The sequence below is a fragment of the Rhagoletis pomonella genome, unplaced genomic scaffold (genome assembly GCF_013731165.1).
Source record: "Rhagoletis pomonella isolate Grant_MI unplaced genomic scaffold, Rhpom_1.0 Rhpom_scaffold_00004, whole genome shotgun sequence".
Taxonomy (NCBI): domain Eukaryota; kingdom Metazoa; phylum Arthropoda; class Insecta; order Diptera; family Tephritidae; genus Rhagoletis; species Rhagoletis pomonella.
The window spans coordinates 67,721,632-67,739,618 of record NW_023458558.1 but is presented as its reverse complement, the minus strand read 5'-3'; the positions used below and the strand labels follow the sequence as shown (position 1 = coordinate 67,739,618).

The 17,987-nt window shown below is 36.1% G+C and overlaps 1 protein-coding gene across 1 annotated transcript in view; it reads right to left on the bottom strand.

Moving 5' to 3' along the window:
* Positions 1 to 217: 217 nt before the first annotated feature.
* The window catches only part of LOC118738025 (putative uncharacterized protein DDB_G0271606), a 131,470-nt gene continuing 113,700 nt past the window's right edge, over positions 218 to 17,987 (bottom strand). The window contains exons 2-3 of the mRNA XM_036468900.1: positions 880 to 1,260; positions 218 to 819 (exon numbers count right to left, since the gene is read on the bottom strand). Coding sequence (XP_036324793.1) covers positions 554 to 819; positions 880 to 1,260 — 647 coding nt within the window. The 3' untranslated portion in view covers positions 218 to 553. The remainder of the gene's footprint in view (positions 820 to 879; positions 1,261 to 17,987) is intronic.

Here is a 17,987-nt window from a genome sequence, read left to right as displayed (position 1 = left end):
TGCGAAGAAATTAAAGTATTAGTGCTCCGTTGCGAGTGGTCTAACATAAACGGAAAAAATGGAGCTAAAATTTGTAGATTTTTCGATAATTATAAAATAAGTACCTATCATCAATAAAATAACTTGATAAGCAACACTAATACCTGTATAGTAAATAAAAATAAATTACTTATATCATTAAGAATATTATATTATATTTCTCCGTTTTTATTGTTTTCTATTTTCTAGATCATTATATATATATTTTACATTTTATAAAGTATAATTGTTTCAATTTAAATAATGCATTTACAACAATTGAGATACTAATTTATAAGCATATTAAGATAACAAGTGAATACGCTATACTAAAACTTTTATTTTCTACTAATTTCGTAATAAAAACTAAAATTCATAATGAACTTGTTTGCTGAATTTCATGTTTAATGCTAGGGCTGTATAGAGATACTTTTAGCTTATTTAATATGCCAAGCAAACAAATCAACTTTATATAGAATAATGATTCCCAAGGTAGACGCAATTTAAATTTAGTTACGCCGAGTTTTCAGTGGTTTTAATTGTGCACCGTTGTTGAGGAATGTTGCATATTTTTTTCAAATTCTTCTAAACTTAATGTTTGATTCATATTGAGCAGTGGCAGTTTTCCTGCAGATGCTTGTGCCAGTAATTCAGGCGAAAACCACTGTGCCAATTGATTACTAGTAGGAGACAAGCAGCCATCTCGATAATTTATTATATTTACAGCAGCGGCAGCCGCAGTATCTGCAGCATTATTTGATACAATACTACTTTCACCTACCAAAGATGATGACAAACACACTATGAAAAATTTAAATTTGTAAGTCAGTTGGAATAAAAAGTAATGTAGTTAAAACGTACTGTTGTCAATTGACTGTTGCTGCTGATGTTGTTGTTGCTGCTGTTTTTGCAACTGCTGCTGCAGGTGAACTTGTTGTTGCTGATGCCTTTGCAATGCTAGAGCACGTTGTTGATGTTGATATAAATGCTGCTGCTGTTGTTGTACATGTGTTATTATATTGGTATGGCTTGATGCTTGTTGGGGCGCTATTGTGTGCTGCGGAAACGGAGGTGTAGTCTGGCTTAAAACATGCGATTGATTGTTTTTTAATCGCTGTTGCATTTGTTGAAAATCTAATTTATTGAACATCAGTTGAGATATCTGCTGCTGCATTTGCTGTTGTGACTGATGCTGCTGGCTAGATGGTGGTGGCGGCAATGGGCCTTTTAAAATTGGACGCCCTATAAAGATACAGTAATAAACAATTGTTAATCAGGATTAACGACAAAATCGATTCGATTTAAATGAGGCTCAAGAGATATTTGTTTCTTATATTCGTGGGTTCAAGGTCCCATGGCAAGCAAACACCTTTTTTTAATAAATAGTTGAAATAAAACAACGAGATACAATTTTATAAAATAGCAGAATATGAAATAAAACAACACAAAATAGTAATATAAATTGAGTATACATATATAGTAATAAAACAATAAAATAAACAATTAAATGATCTGTAAACAAAGTATAAAAATAGTAAGTGAAGCAAGAATCGATCTATTACTAAAATGTGTATTTATGGTCCGATTTGGTTTATATTTGAAACATATATGTATTTCTAAAAATCTAATATATTTTTTGATTTGGTTCATTATTAAGTTAGTATTCGAAAAGGGCACATGTCTGAAAATTTAAAGTATTGAAGAAAAAAGCTAATTATTTGCAAGTTGTACCCTTTTCAAAATTATTCGGTACTTGCCATGACGTAACTAGCAGAATTGATATAAAGGTTTACCGTTTTCAGGCTTAATATATACCTAGAATCATTTCAATTGTCCCTTCTCTAAACTGCATATTATATATAGATGTGGCGGTGAATTACAACATATGGATGAAGTATTTATAAGATTCTTATATGCGATAGGATAAACCGCTATAACATGGGTCAAACAAGCCTGACCTAAACCCGATAGCAGAAACCAGTTAAGCCTAGGCCGAACTAGTAGATCCTAGTATGAATATTTAAAGATCAGCGCGCTTCAAATAAGTCACCTTCATCAGTCCAACTCTGGCTATGCAGTCAACATTATTGTTGCGTGCAACTTGTTTCCGCATTGGCAGCCATTGGCCTCGCCTAAAAAAACATAACACTCATCAGTCCAACTCCGGCTATGCGGTGTATAGTATTGTTGCGTCCGACTTGTTTCTGCGTTGTTCCAGGTTTGGCAGCCTTTGTCCGCGCTTAAAAAACAAATTATCCTCAGTGCACAGTATTGTTGTGATCAGCTTGTTTCTGCGTTGGTAGCCTTCGCCCGCTCTTCAAAAGATAACCCTCATCAGTTCAACTCCGGGTACGCAGTCCATAGTATTGTTACGTCCAACTTCTATCCAAGCTGGAGGCCTTCGGCTTCGATTCGCCCTTCGCTTCAAAAAAAAACCCCCCTTAGCAGTCCAACTCTAGCTACTCAGCCACAGTATTGTTGCGCCTAATGTGTTTACGCGATGGCGGTCTTGGGCCGCGCTTTAGAAATTCACTTCTGAATCGTTGCGGCATCATATGCAGCAGATATTAGTTTAAAAATATTGTTATTAATAAAAGGATCTAATGTTGTATGAAACAATACCAAATAGCCTATCAAAGGATGTGAAGATTATACTGTTTTTGAAATATTTATTTTGGCCGTTAGAAAATTTATATATTTTAATTTGACCACTTACCATCTCAAGAATGGACACTTGTTGGTCTAAACTTCATATAGGAGGAATATTGCCAGTTTTCTTTTATATAAAAGTGTATATATTGTTATTTCCGCTTACGCTGATTATTTAAGAAATATTGGTCTTTAAAGTCATGTATAATTTTTTGTTAAATTTTTTGACTTTAGTTCAAAACCGCATGGCTTTTTCCTACTACAGATTTTTTTTTAAACCTTATTTTTTGTCCCCGAGCTATCCGAAAACGGGGAAAAAATTTAACACCTTTGCAAATCCCATACATTTTTTGGGCGCTCTAATGCCTATACTTATATAAACTAGACAATGAACTAAAAATACTTTACAAAGTATTAAAATTTGCAATTACCGGTACATGAATTGAACATAAAAATTCCGGTAACGGATCATTTTTTCCCAAATTTTTCTCTAAAGTTGTCTATCCTTCTCTCCTTAAATTAAAATTGGTTAGGTAAAAACAAAATCCACGCGTTCAGAAAAAGGATTTTCTTCTAATTAATTTTTGAATTCTTTAGACGAGATCCAAGAGCTTATGGTGGAGCATTTATTTTAACGTGGATACGAATGTATGCTTTTCCACTGCGTTTCGAAATTTGTAATTTAATCAACGCTTAAGTTTTGGCGTTCCTTTTCTAACGTGGCCGCTTGAGAGAGAATACACCGTCTGAGTTTATTGGAGCTCGAATTACTGCCCGGTATAGTTTGTGCGCTCTCGCACGTGGTAGAAACCAATAGTTTTACTTGCCCATTTTGCATTTGCTTACGCGCCATTTGCATTAGAAATGGAACTGGAAATATTAATCGAAATAGTATGACAGGAAGGTATCGAAAATAGCCTGAGATCACCAAAGCCAAATAAATTTTAGCCAACACTTGTACAATGAAATTACAGATTTTTTTAAATTTAAATATATTTCCAGCCTCGGCAAGATGGGACGACATGCTGGAGACCTTGGAACGGTCATTCAAGGTTCCAACATACTTGCTAGATATGATCCGGGACTACCTCAGAGACCGTTGGCTTTTGTACGACACAACACAAGATCAGAGAAAGAGACGTATAACCGGCGGAGCGGCACTGGGGTCTGTACTTGGCCCGGACCTCTGGAACGCCACGTATGACAGTCTGTTGCGCACGGAAATGCCGGAGAGCGCCTTCCTTGTCGCCTTCGCGGACGACGTGGCCGCCGTCATAACAACAAAAAACGTCCAGCTAGCGCAGCTCAAGCTAAACCAGGTCATGCGCAACCTCAGTGGATGGATGAGCGATCACGGTCTGCAATTGGCTACAGCCAAAACAGAGATCGTGCTCCTCACAAGGAAACGGATCCCAAAAATTATAAACATGATGGTCGGACCTCAATTCGCGACAACTTCTAGGTCTACAAAATACCTAGGGGTGAAGCTTGACAGCAAAATCACATTCTGGGAACACATCCATGGAGCATGTGATGGCGAACGTGGGCGGCCCGAAGGCATGCCGCAGGAAGCTTCTGATGAAAGCAGTCCAGTCGGTGCTCCTGTACGGGGCAGAAATATGGACCGACGCATTGAAAGTCAAAAAATACCGGATTCAAATGTCTTCGGTACAGCGCAGAGGCTGCTGATGCGTTTCACATCATCGGCATACATTAAGGTTTTAGAATATTTTATTATAGAAGAATAATCATTAATGAATATCAGGAATAGAATCGGACCAAGGTGGCTTCCCTGAGGAACTCCTGAAGAAACCTTAATGATGTTGGAAGAACAATTAAAAAAAAAAAACTCTTTGTGTTCGGAGAGGTAAGAAGAGATCCATTGAAGAAGACTGGGCTGAAAGCCGATTAGGTCGAGTTTACGGATGAGTAACGAGTGACAGACTTTGTCGAAAGCTTTACTGAAATCGGTGTATATTACGTCGGTATGAGCATTTTCTCTAAAACCGTTTAAGAGATAAATTGTAAACTTCAATAAATTAGTGATAATAGATTTTCCTTTAAAAAACCCGTGCTGATATTGTGAATTGAGGATGTAGAATATGTCAGCTGATTAACAATAATTGCTTCGAATAATTTGGGGATAGCGGAGAGCTTCACTATGCCTCGATAGGTCTTCTATAGACCTGCTGCCGTTTTTGTGAGGTGGTATTATGAGAGACTCCTTCCAAGCTGACGGAAAAACACCATGTTTTAGTGACAAGTTGAATAGAGTTGTTGAAGGTTTACAGATATTCTCACCGCAGTTTTTAAGGAAACAGGTCGGAATATGACCAGGTCCAGGCCTAAATGACGCTTTTAAGGTTTTTAATAGTGTAAAACTTCATCAGAAGAAGTTACTGGAATAAAAGCTGAGTTAATCGTACAAAGTTCATACGGATAGTATCCACTCGTAGGGGAGTCTACCGAATAATTGGACCTAAAGAACTGAGCAAACATGTTGGCAATGAGTTGGCTGTCGCTAGACATAGTATTGCGATAGTGCATAGCGGACGGAAATCCATGTGCCTTACGCTTTAAATTTACGAAACCATAAAATGATTTAGGATTTTTAATCAAATTCTTTTTAATTTTACACAAATATAACTTATAACATTTCTTATTTAATGCAAAGTAGCTATACCTCAAAACCGAGTACTTTATGTAATCACCGAGTAAGCCCCTTCTTTTATACAGTTTAAGTGAACCATAATTGTGTTGGTTCTTTATGAACAATATTACGTTTTGATACTTTCAAAACAAATTGAAAACAGTATAATTAAAGTGTTCAACGCTACGCTCGTCGTCATCTCTATATATTGGCCAAGATATCTTTGAAAGTTCTTTGTTAATTTTTCTGAAATTAGTTTTCGCAAACACATATCTAGTACTTGAACTATAGAACTTATTATTATGTACTGCATTTATGATTTCGTAGCTTAACTCAAGAGCGAGATGGTATGCATCCTCTGGCAAAACTAAGGGATCACACCGATTAATAGAGGACCTCGGAACATCATCAACGTAAACGAGATCCAAGACCTTATTTATATTTATTTGTTTTAGGTAAAGTTCAGCCATTTCCTCCACAAATACATTGTAACTATCTCTAGATGAAACTGGTACAACATCGGTGCCAATAATGTTCCATGAAATGTGTGGCAGATTAAAATCACCCAAAACAATCACAGAGTCAGAAGGCGTAAGCATTGCATTTACGGACTCAAGTAAAGAAACTAGCTGTGTATATAATGATATGGCAGAATTAGGAGGGATGTAGCAAAGAGTTCAATTAACCTAACTCTTACCAGCCTGTACACGCCCTCATTTAAATTCGGTATCTTCAATGACAGGAACACTAACTTCCTCTGATGGTATCGACCAATGCACCGCAAAAATAACACCACCGCCGATTCTGCTGTAGTGTGCCTGACATATATCAAATACTTGTGGCTCATATTGCTGAGTCGGCTTATTTGTTGGGACGATCGAGTGTGAATTGATGACACATGCAGAACACTCGTAATGGCTTGCACTGTGGCTTAACGTGCGGCGCCACATGAGACACACTTAACGCTTGCTATTACAAACGCAAGATCGGGTGACGAGCGATTTGGGTCAGCGCACCCAACATGAGTACCCAAAGTAAATAAAGAATGAATGTAAATAAGGGGAAATAGCTTAGGGAGTAACCAAGCAATGTGATTGGTTACTCATAGTAAATAAGATATTTTATAACTAAACTATTGTAATAGATTGTAAGCATGTTGTAGTATATATATCGGCGATGAGCCGAGGAATAAACATTCCTCCATTCCTTCCATAATAAACTCAACTCCAATTGACGTGTTTGAATCATAAACAGGCGTTATACGCTTGAGCAAAGCAGCCGGAGGGCTTAGAATAATACTCAAACCATTAGAAAATTATAACCAAACATTACATGGCGATCCTGCCGAACATTCAGGGAACAAGTCTGATAGGTTTTGAAAGAAGGACTTAGGACCTGATGACAAACATTACATTACAGAGGTGAAAAGAGTCTAACTAATGACATCGCACGGTTAAAACGAAATTAGTCCAATAAAATTGAATGTTTTCATGCTTCTTTGGAAACTGTTGGGAAGAATATTTCTTTTTCCTAGAGGGATATTTCTAAGTATAAATATGAGTCTTTTACTATCCTGAATCATACTCTTCCGATTCCTTTAAACTCTGCACTAGGAAAAAGATTTCCCTTTCGCATACATGTTCGTCTACATTACATAGCAACAAAACTGAGGAAAGATGGGTGGCACCAGGGATTGGCTTTGGTTGATCGTCAACTGTTCATACTCATTCAATACCGCTGCTTTGTATGACTGAGCAGCGGCGTTGGCTTAATAGTATCGATACCTAAACGAAATTAGAGAATGACTGAACACGAGCGCATTGCGTGCTGTCTTGCAAATACAGCCACCACAAGTGAACGATGCTTATAACTGCTCATACTGATATTGACTTCGGCAAATCTGTACTCTGAATGATCGTGCACGAAACCAGCAAACGTGGCAGTTGAACGGCTCCGAAAACATGAGAGTCATCATTTGTTGCAGAAGTCGTTTGACTTGTTGCTGAAAATCATCTGACTTGTTGCTGAAAGCCATTTGACTTGTTGCTGAAAGCCATTTGACTTGTTGCTGAAAATCATCTGACTTGCTGCTGAAAATCATCTGACTTGTTGCTGAAATGACGACGAATGTGGTAAAGGGTAATTTATCGTCTCGTATGCATGTATGTATGTATTTATAGCGCGTCTACCATTCAATTGCATTGCTCACTGCTGGCTAGTTGTGAGGAATGTGCATACGTACGTATGTATGTATGTACATATCAATGCTTCATTTCAAACAAGCAAGTGTCTTTGAATGTTTTTGAACTACAGTATCATCACTTCGGCAACACGTCAAACGCGCTTTCAGCAACAAACCAAAGGCGGCGGTTTGACTTCTGCAACAAATCAAGTTAGCTAACTGCGGCATCTTGCCTTCGCCAGTCTTTCACATAAGCTGTCATGCTTTCGGCAACCGTCCAAATGCAGTAACGTGCTTATGGCTGTCGATCAAATACGGCTGTTGCTAGTTTCGTGCACGATCATTCGGAGTACAGATTTGCCGAAGTCAATATCAGTATGAGCTGTTATAAGCATCGTTCACTTGTGGTGGCTGTATTTGCAAGACAGCACGCTTTGCGGTGGTGTTCGTTCATCCTCCGTTTTTAACGTGAGTAGGCTTAAAGTCACAAAAACAGCACCCTTTGCCAATCCCTGGGTGGCACCCAAACAAGGGAGGAAATGGTTAATAACAACAACAACAATGCAGCCGCAGCAGTAGCATTCGCATCACAGCAGTTTGATACACCCACAAAATGAATATATGTACACTCAATAATTTTAATAATTTTAGTACTATTAAAACTAAATGCGCATTATAAAAAATATATAAAGAATCATGCTTATAAGAGCGTAAACAACAATGTATAGCATGAGTCAATTTTACAACAAATGTTACATTAAATATTAACATCCTAAATGCAACAAATATATATGATAGAACTAAGGTCTAGGATCTTAAAAACATTGCATACATACATGAGTAAATTATTAAGCAGAAATTGTAAAGTGATATGTGGAGTTTAACAATTGAAATGGACTTTTAGCGGAACTAAAAAAGGCACCGCAAAGAAAGTACACAAGGGTGTACGTAGAAAAAACAAAGCATACGTATCTGATGCATGGTTAAGAATACTCGAAGGCACACCTAGTGATGATGTCGAAGGGTTAAAAGAAAAATATGACGGGTTAGCCAAAGAGTTACGAAAGTTTTTGGTAATCAAAGAAGAGACCTCTGAAAAAAAATAAAATTGTATCATTGCAGAATTTAATTTGGTAGAAGCCTCAAAGATAATACCGCAGTTCCGTGGGGAACAAAAATATTTAAATATCTCTTTAGGTTACATAGAATTTTATAGCGAAACTTTAAGAGATGATGCTCAAAGGCAAATGCTAGTAAAATTCATATTAATGACCAAGCTAGCTGAATACGTAAAAAACAAATTAATAGCAGAACAGATACCGACTGATATACCAATCCTAAAGATAATTTTACAAGCAGCATATAAGCCCAATAACACAACAACGAAATTACATGCAGATATTGCCAGGTGCTATCAAGACACGCAATCAGTCCAAGCTTACGCGACACGCATGGAGAGTTTATTAGCTGCATTAAGTGAACTACAGTTGACAGGCGCAAGGTACTGAACATAGGGAGATCATTGTGAAACTCAATGATCAAATACGTCTATCAGCTTTTAAAAAAGGCGTGTCTGAGCCTTACAAGGTAGTGGTAGCAGCAGCTAGGCCAGTAAAGTTGACAGAAGCAATACAGGTGGCCAAAGAAGTCAGTCCAGTAAGGTCCACGCAAGTTCTGTACGCAAACAGAAGCAGGAATAGTTTCAATAGGAATTTTAGTAAGAATGAAAACAATTTTTAATAAGACAATCTCTAAAGACAATAGGGGCCAACACTCTAAAGGAGGAAATGCCAATTTCAGAGGAGGAAGACGACCCGATCAGGGAAACGGGTACGTCCCTGGCCAGTGAAATCCGGGGTACACACCAAAAGGAAATTAGTTCATATTACCCAAGTAGACGGCTCCAAGCTCCACTAACTACATGAAACTAGGAATTGAAGGTAGCCCTAGAACAGTAAGTTCAAAAGTAGACACAGGAGCTGGCATCTCAATAAAGAAAGAAGAAATTAAAGAACAAGTTTTAGGTGACACTAAAGGTATAGAGCTTAGAGAGAGTTGCCAAATAAATGGTATTACAAGTGAGACGTTAACAACTAGAGGCACAGCTAAAGTTAAATTGCTTAAGTTAGACGATAAAAAGATAGTTCATCAATTTAGTGTGGTTCAGAGTAAAATAAGTCTAACCACAGATGGGATACTCGGTAGATTTTGTAATAAAACATGACTGTAAGATTGACTATGAAACCTGTACGTTAATCATCGTCATAGAAGGAGAAGAAACACTATTGCCTATGAATATGAACTTAAAATCTATCGCTAACATTACAATACCAGCACGAAGTGAGTTAGTTAAAGCAGTGAAATTAGACTTAGAAGAAGATAGTGTAGTGCACGGGAAAGAAATAATGAAAGGTGTATTTAAAGCCAATTCAATCGTGCCAGTGAAGGGCATAAAGCATATTCGACTTTTAAACACCAGGGACACGGATGTAGTGATCAAGAAAGTAAACCTAGGTGTAAAACCATTAAACAGATACAATGTTCTATATAATAAAAACATGCGTAGGCGCCCAAATAGATTTAATGCAATAAGAAAGCTCTTAAAGGTAGATAACTTAGATGAGAATGCAGAAAGTTCGATAGTAGATATTTGTGAGAGGCTTCAAGACCTATTCCATTTAGAAGGCGAAGCTTTAACGGTTAATAATTTCTATTAACAGCATATTTCAACTACAGATAAGGCTCCAGTTTATATAAAAAACTATAGAAATGTACAATCAAAAGAAATTAATAAGCAGGTATAAGAGCTCATGGCAACTGACAACATAGAACCATCAGTGAGTCCTTATAATTCGCCACTTTTAGTAGTGCCTAAAAAGAGCAACAATGAAAAAGAAAAATGGAGATTAGTCGTCGATTTTAGGCAATTAACTAAAAAGGTGGTAAGTGACAAGTTCCCACTGACAAGGCTAGAGGACATATTAGACAAGTTGGGAAAAGCAAAATACTTCTCGACTTTAGACATGACTAGTTCGTTTCATCAGATTCCACTGAATACTAAATCTAGACCATTAACGGCATTCCCCACTGACAAAGGGCATTTCCAATTCAAAAGGTTGCCGTTTGGACTAAAAATATCTTCAAAGAATGCTATCTTTAGCACTAAGTGGTCCACAAGACAAGGCTTTTCTTTATGTAGATGATATCATAGTATTTGGTTCTAATCAGAAAGATCATAATGAGAGCTTGATCGAAGTACTGAGGAGACTGCAAAAATACAATCTGAAACTCAATCCTGAGAAATTCAATTTTCTTAAACCAGAAGTAGTCTACCTTGGCCATTTAATAACAGTAGACGGCGTAAGTACGGATCCAAGTAAATTCGAATGCAGAAAGAATTATCCAATACCAAAGAATGCTGACGAGGTGAGGAGATTTGTAGCTTTTTGTAATTACTATAGGAGATTCATCGAAGAGTTTGCTGACATAGCCAGACCATTGAATAACTTGTTAAAGAAAAAACAGATTTTCGGTTGGACAGAAGAACATCAGAAGGCTTTTACCACTTTGAAGAAGAAGCTAATTTCACGACCAGTACTAAGCTACCCAGATTTTACCAAGCCGTTTATCCTAACAACTGATGCTTCCAATTATGCGCTAGGTGCGGTCTGGTCGCAAGGGGAGATAGGAAAAGATAGACCAATAGCCTTTGCAAGTAAATCATTAAACAAACATGAACTTAATAAGCCAGTGATTGAAAAAGAACTAGTCGCAATTCATTGGGGCATCAACTATTTCAGACCATATCTGTTTGGCAGAAAATTTATATTCTACACCGACCACAGGCCGTTAGTTAGTTTATTTTCTCAGAAGAACCCAACGTCAAAATTAACTAGAATTCGAATAGACCTAATGGATTATGATTTTGAGATAAACCAGGATAGAGCTAGGTTCTAAGAAGTTAGCGGAAATTATTCCTACCTGTAGTGTTAATGTATTAACTAGAAAGATGAAAGAAAAATTAGAGAAGGGCAAAGAAGAAACAGACAAGGTGGAGGTGTGTGACTTTGTAGGTACCTCGATTTCAAGTGAGGAGATTGATCAACTCTACATTTGGAACACGACATCGATTTCGGATGTAAGGTACGTGAAGAAACTTGAATTCAAGAAGTTAGGGAAGATTGAAGATAAAGTGAAGAATCAGGAAAGAAATTATAAGAATAGAAAAGAAAAAAGGGCCCAATATATACACATTTTAGCAGCAAAAGGTGGCATAATTGTAGAATACAGCGAAAAATCAGTATCAGAGTTAAAATTGACTTTGAGGAAGTTGTCCTTCGAAGCGAATAAGCAAGCAATTACTAGCGTTAACAGAAAATATTGATATTTAAAAAAAAATAAGCATGCATGAATTTAAGAAAGTATATAATGACATATTAATTTATAAGCCACCAAAAGAAATAAAGAACAAACAGGAGATGAAAAGACTAAAGCTGATGCCAGATAAAACTTTGTAGCTTTGCGTGACATTTACCACGTTTCTATGATGCTCCAATTCGTTCTAAGTCAAACCATGATAAATGGACACACAAGATAATTTTTACAATGCTATTTGAGTCTTTAATTGTTATTTTTCAATGTTCATTATTTTCAAGAATTTACACATGTATTAACAGGGTTGCATCGGGATAAGCTCTGTTTGAATGTGTGTTCGATCGACTCCTTTCTTGTGTCGCATATAAACACTTGCATTTCAAGCGAGCTACGCTGACACGAATTAATTCAAAACCGCGTTTGATGCCATATAAACAAGGTAAATTATAAAGACACGAAAAAAACTGGTCGCACATAACCAATCATAGCTTGGTTAATCATAACATTAAAATAAAAATCGGTAGACACTTAAAAAGCTGGAAGCATTTTCCACCTTACTGCATCATTTCTTTTTAGTAACAAAAATCAGTGTAGAAACGAGGACCAAGAAAGAAATCGATCGCGAGTTAATATTGCGCAAAAAGCTGGAAAATCCCAGCATGTTCCATAACGACATCGCAAAAAAGCTAAAATTTCCAAAGTCTACCGTTACTTATGTGCTTAAAAAATACAATGAATGTTTATCTTTAAAAAGGAACCCTGGTAGTGGCAGAAAAAAAGGATTTGCTTGCAAAATTAAGGCGAAGGAAGTGTTATCTGCTTTTAAGAAAAATCCTGGACTTTCGGTAAGAGATGTCGGCAAAAAATGAAACATGTCGTCTTCGTATATACAAAAAGTATGCAAAACAGCAGGACTACGTTCTTACAAAGTGAATGCAGCACCTAATCGCAACGGTAAGCAAAATTTGTTGGCGAAACAACGTGCTCGGAAATTGTACGACAGTCTCATACAAAAATTTGGCTGTATTGTTATGGATGACGAATCGTACGTAAAAGCCGATTTTAAACAAATCCGGGGCCGCGAATTTCACACTGCAAATAAAAGAGACAAAGTTGCAGATAAATATAAAAACAAAAAGTTTGACAAATTTCCCAAAAAGTTTCTCATTTGGCAGGCAATTTGCCAATGCGGCTTCAAAAGTGATCCTTTTGTAAGCACTGGTACAATTAACCAAGAAATTTATGTTAAGAAGTGTCTGCAAAAGCGACTTTTACCTCTTATACGGCTTCATAAAGATCCAGTGCTTTTTTGGCCTGATCTCGCGATATGTCATTACGGAAAAATGGCTTTAGGATGGTAACATAGAAACAAAGTGTATTTTGTAGCAAAAGAGGTGAATCCACCTAATTGTCCAGAGCATCGGCCGATCGAAACCTACTGGGCCGTTATGAAATCCAAACTTCTTAAGACCCACAAAGCTGTAAAAAACGCACAACAATTCAAAAATAAATGGCAGCTGGTTTCCAAGGAAATCACTGAAACTTCTGTGCAAGGGCTAATGAAGGACATAAAGTCAAAATTGCGATCGTTTGCTTATTACAAGGAGAATTAACTCTTTTTTAACGAATTTCAATAAAACTAAGTTTAGATGTAAATATCGTTGAATTCCATTAATATATTTATGTTTTAGAACGTTTTAACTGTGACCAGTTTTTTTCGTGTACATTCTTTAACTTTGCCAACAAAGCGCCAGACACAAAAGATATGCCACAATGAACGCCAAGAAATCAATTTTGCACTGCTTTTTTACTCGTCAAAATTTGCTGTGGATTTTAGATATTTTGCTTTAAAATTATAAGCAATTTAATTGAGTTTTATGTTTCTGCATGAATACTACTATATATTAAACCGGCTGATTGTCAAAGCGCGCAAAAAGATGGGAGTTGGCCATCTTTTCGCTTCGCGCTGCAGCTTCAATGATCTATGTGGTATGCTTTACGCATTTTCTTCTTATCTGTCAAAGCGAATCTGTCACGTAAAGCGAAGCAAAAGTTTTATGTGGCATCAGCTTAATACGCGAGTATCATGAATCATAGCAAGGAGGTCATTGCGGAATAAAAAGATGCGTGAGCCAGTTTAAGCAGAGGTATGTGTGGAAGAACATGAGCAAAATGGTTAAGGAATTTGTTAATAACTGTAAAATTTGTGCCAAGGTCAAGATAACGAAATACACAAAAGGAAGGTTTCGCATAACGGAAACTCCCAGCACATCTTTTGAGGTAATCACAATAGACACAGTAGGACCGCTGAGGCCATCTAATAACTATAGGTACATACTAACCCTTCAGTGTGAGTTAACCAAATTTGTTGAGGCAATTCCTTTAGAAACCAAAGAAGCAGCGACTGTAGCGAAAGCAATAGTAGAACAATTTATATTAAAATACGGCTGTTTTATGAAAATGAAGACAGACAAAGGCACGGAATTTACAAACGAACTCTTAAAGAACATATGCAAGTTGCTTAAAATAGAGAAAACAACCTCAACACCCTTTCATCATGAGACTTTAGGAACTATAGAAAGGAACCACAGGCTTCTCAACGACTATTTAATGACCATGCAAGGAGTAGATAATTGGGATGAAATGATTCCATATTACGTCTATAGTTATAATTCAACTCCACACACAACTACGACATATAAATACTCCCTTTGAGTTAGTCTATGGCCAATTAAGTGCATTACCATGTGAGATAATGAAGAATAGAGAGACATATTACAATATTGATGATTATTTAACAGAATTGAAACTGAAACTGAGATACGCACACACTACAGCAAAAGAAAATTTATTACAATCAAAAATTGTGAATAGAAATAAGCAGAGCAGTATAAACAAGGCAAATTTCCAAATAGGAGAATTTGTATATGGGTGTTTCCAGTGAAAGGTCCACCACGACAAAAAAAATAAAAGTTTTATATCTAACGTATTTACGGGCCGATTTGTCTGTTTTTTTTAAATATATACTGGCTATGTAAGTAGAATCATCTTTGCATAAAATGGTCTTCCTAGGTGGTGCCAAGGTCGAGATATTTCGAAAAACCGTATTTATGGTCTGATTTGGTTCGAATTTGGCGTATGTGGTTGAAACATAATAAATCATAGATTTCTGATAAATTGACCCTGAATTGGCACTGAAGTCAAAATATAAAGTATATTCTACATAAAATACATGTTTTATTTGCGTTAAAAAATCATTTAAAAGCAATATTAACAAAAATATAACGATGGAAATTTATGTCACGTAACGCCACGTCAAGTCACGTTTCACACTTGGGGTTGTAAAAGAGAATTGAAACAATTCGCATTAATTCAAAAAACTCTAAAAACAACTAGAATTGCTCCAAATCATATTAAAATAAGTTTCATGAAAATAGCCATCCACAATTCGCAGAGTTTTGCGATTTTGTAAGAAAAGAAAAAATCAACTTCCATTTTTTGTCACGTAACGACACTCTCTTTAAAGGCTTAAATTTCAGGACCAAGCAGTTCGATTGATTTCATTTTTCGGTTAAATATAGAGCTAATTATGTGCTATACAATGGCCCAAAAAAGTTAAAGAAAACAAATGGTATTCCTTTTTTGTATCACATTGAAATCGTACGACTGTCACGTGCGCCACCATGGGAATGCCCATATGTAAAAGTAGGAAACAAGAGAAAGTTGGGAAAACCATGTAAAGGTGCATTCAAGATAATAGATCAAAAAGGGCCAAATAGTACATTAATGATAGATAAAAGAAAAGTAGAATTACAAGATAATGATTTAATCAAATGTAGACACAGCAATTTAAAAAAAAAAAACGTTTTTACTCGAATAAATTACTTAAAATTTTAAGAAATTACAACTAATTTAGAATTTTCTTGAGGGGTAGGATGTAGTGTGGCTGACCTACATACATACATCAAATACTTGTGGCTCATATTGCTGAGTCGGCGTAATTGTTGTAACGATCGAGTGTGGATTAATGATACACGCAGAACACACAATGGCTTGCACTGTGGCTTGCTATTACAAACGCAAGATCGGGTGACGAGCGATGTAGGTCAGCGCACCTAACATGAGTACCCAAAGTAAATAAAGAAATGTAAATAAGGGGAAATAGCTTAGGGCGTAACCAAGCAATGTGATTGGTTAATCATAGTAAATAAGACATTTTATAACTAAACTATTGTAATAGATTGTAAGCATGTTGTAGTATATATATCGGCGATGAGCCGAGGAATAAACATTATTTCACTCAACTGCAATTTACATGTTTGAATCATAAACAGGCATTATACGCTTGAGCAAACAGCCAGACGGCTTAAAATAATACTCAAACCATTAGAAATTTATGACCAAACATTACACTGCTCTCGCGGTCGCTCCTGTATATTTGATATTCATTTGGAAGAATTTCTCATTAAAAATATGAGGTTGGAGCCATGTTTCGGTCAAGGAAATAATATTATAATTGCAGTCAAAACCTTTTAAATATAAGTCAGTTAATTTGGTATTCAAACCTCTAACGTTTTGATAGTAAATACTTAAATTAGACTTGCGAGTTAGTTTTTTGAATCAGAATTAAGATTAGAAATTTTAGCTACGTTGTTATTACTTTTATAAGGTTTATACTCAAACTCGCGAACAAACGCCCCGGTCGGCCAAAATGAATTATTTAGTAGTGAATCAAAATCTTCGGCAGCTACATCAATTTTAAAAGATGAAATATCGCGATCGTATTTAAAATTAAATTTACGAATAAATACATCTTTAGTTCTAATCTTAGTCGATATGTAGGAATTTACATCATCCGAAGAAGTGTCTTTAGCAAATCTAGAGACACAGATTGATCTTCTCGGAGGAATTACAGCCAACTTTTTGGTAGTGACTTCAGATATACGGGATCCCGAGTTATTCGGAGAGATAGGGCACCTAAAGCTGTGATGGCAACACTGTTAGATCAACAGTTTGATTGTCGTTATTATTTTTAGACGTAGACCTGGTGGATATGGCTTTAGATAGCGGAGGGTCCAATGCCTGAGGGCATGGCGAAGAAAGATTGATTAGATCTAAGGGCTGAGATGGAGGATTTTTCTGTGTAGATTCAGTGACTATCTTTTTAGGTGGACTAATAACACGCCTACGCTTATTTTCTCGACTTTCCTCGGAGTTTGGAGGGTTGTCGAGGCATCTGAAAGACTTAAACATTTTTTCATAATGCTTAAATTTCTCAACCAGCGCCGACAGAGCCTTCCCGATTTGAGAAAAACTATTTCTGGACTGTCTTCGACTTCTGTTGATCGGCATTTTTGACAAGACCAACGAAGACTGTTTCCTTCATTAATAGCGTCTAACATCCTACCGCTCAAACCAGCACATTTTATATAAGAAATCCCATCGCAGAGCCAGCATGGCACATAGGCGTCGCTCTTAACGTGACAATTGGCGTAAATACACGACATACATATATGAAATGATATCTATGGATATGTTTGTAGGTTTATATAAAATATTAGAAGCAAAAAGGCAAACAGTTTTAAAAGCAATGTAGCAAAAGAAAACAATCAGCCGATAAATATTAGCTTGAATTCTATGTAGCGAACAGTTTTAAATACACTGCAATTTTGACACTTAATAAACACAAAGCACACAGCTGTGACAAGGATGAAATAGCCGAAATGACAAACAGAGCCAAATAAATGTGCACAAACAAACACAATTGTAGTTATGGATAAACAGAATCAATTCACAACAACAATATAATTATATTAAAGAAAAGACTCGGCACACATGTTAATTAAATTGATCAAATTCACAAGAAATTTATAAATTGATCAATTCACAAGAAATTTTGATATTTTACTTAACTTTAAATTGTGCACCAAACGTTTCTTGATACCTCTTCACTTTAATCAATGTAAAAACTCTTGCGAAATAAGATATTAAATGAGAGCACAAACAAGCACAGCTTTGACGTTTGAAAGCAATAGTAATAATAATAATAATAATAATAATAATAATAATAATAATAATAATAATAATAATAATAATAATAATAATAATAATAAT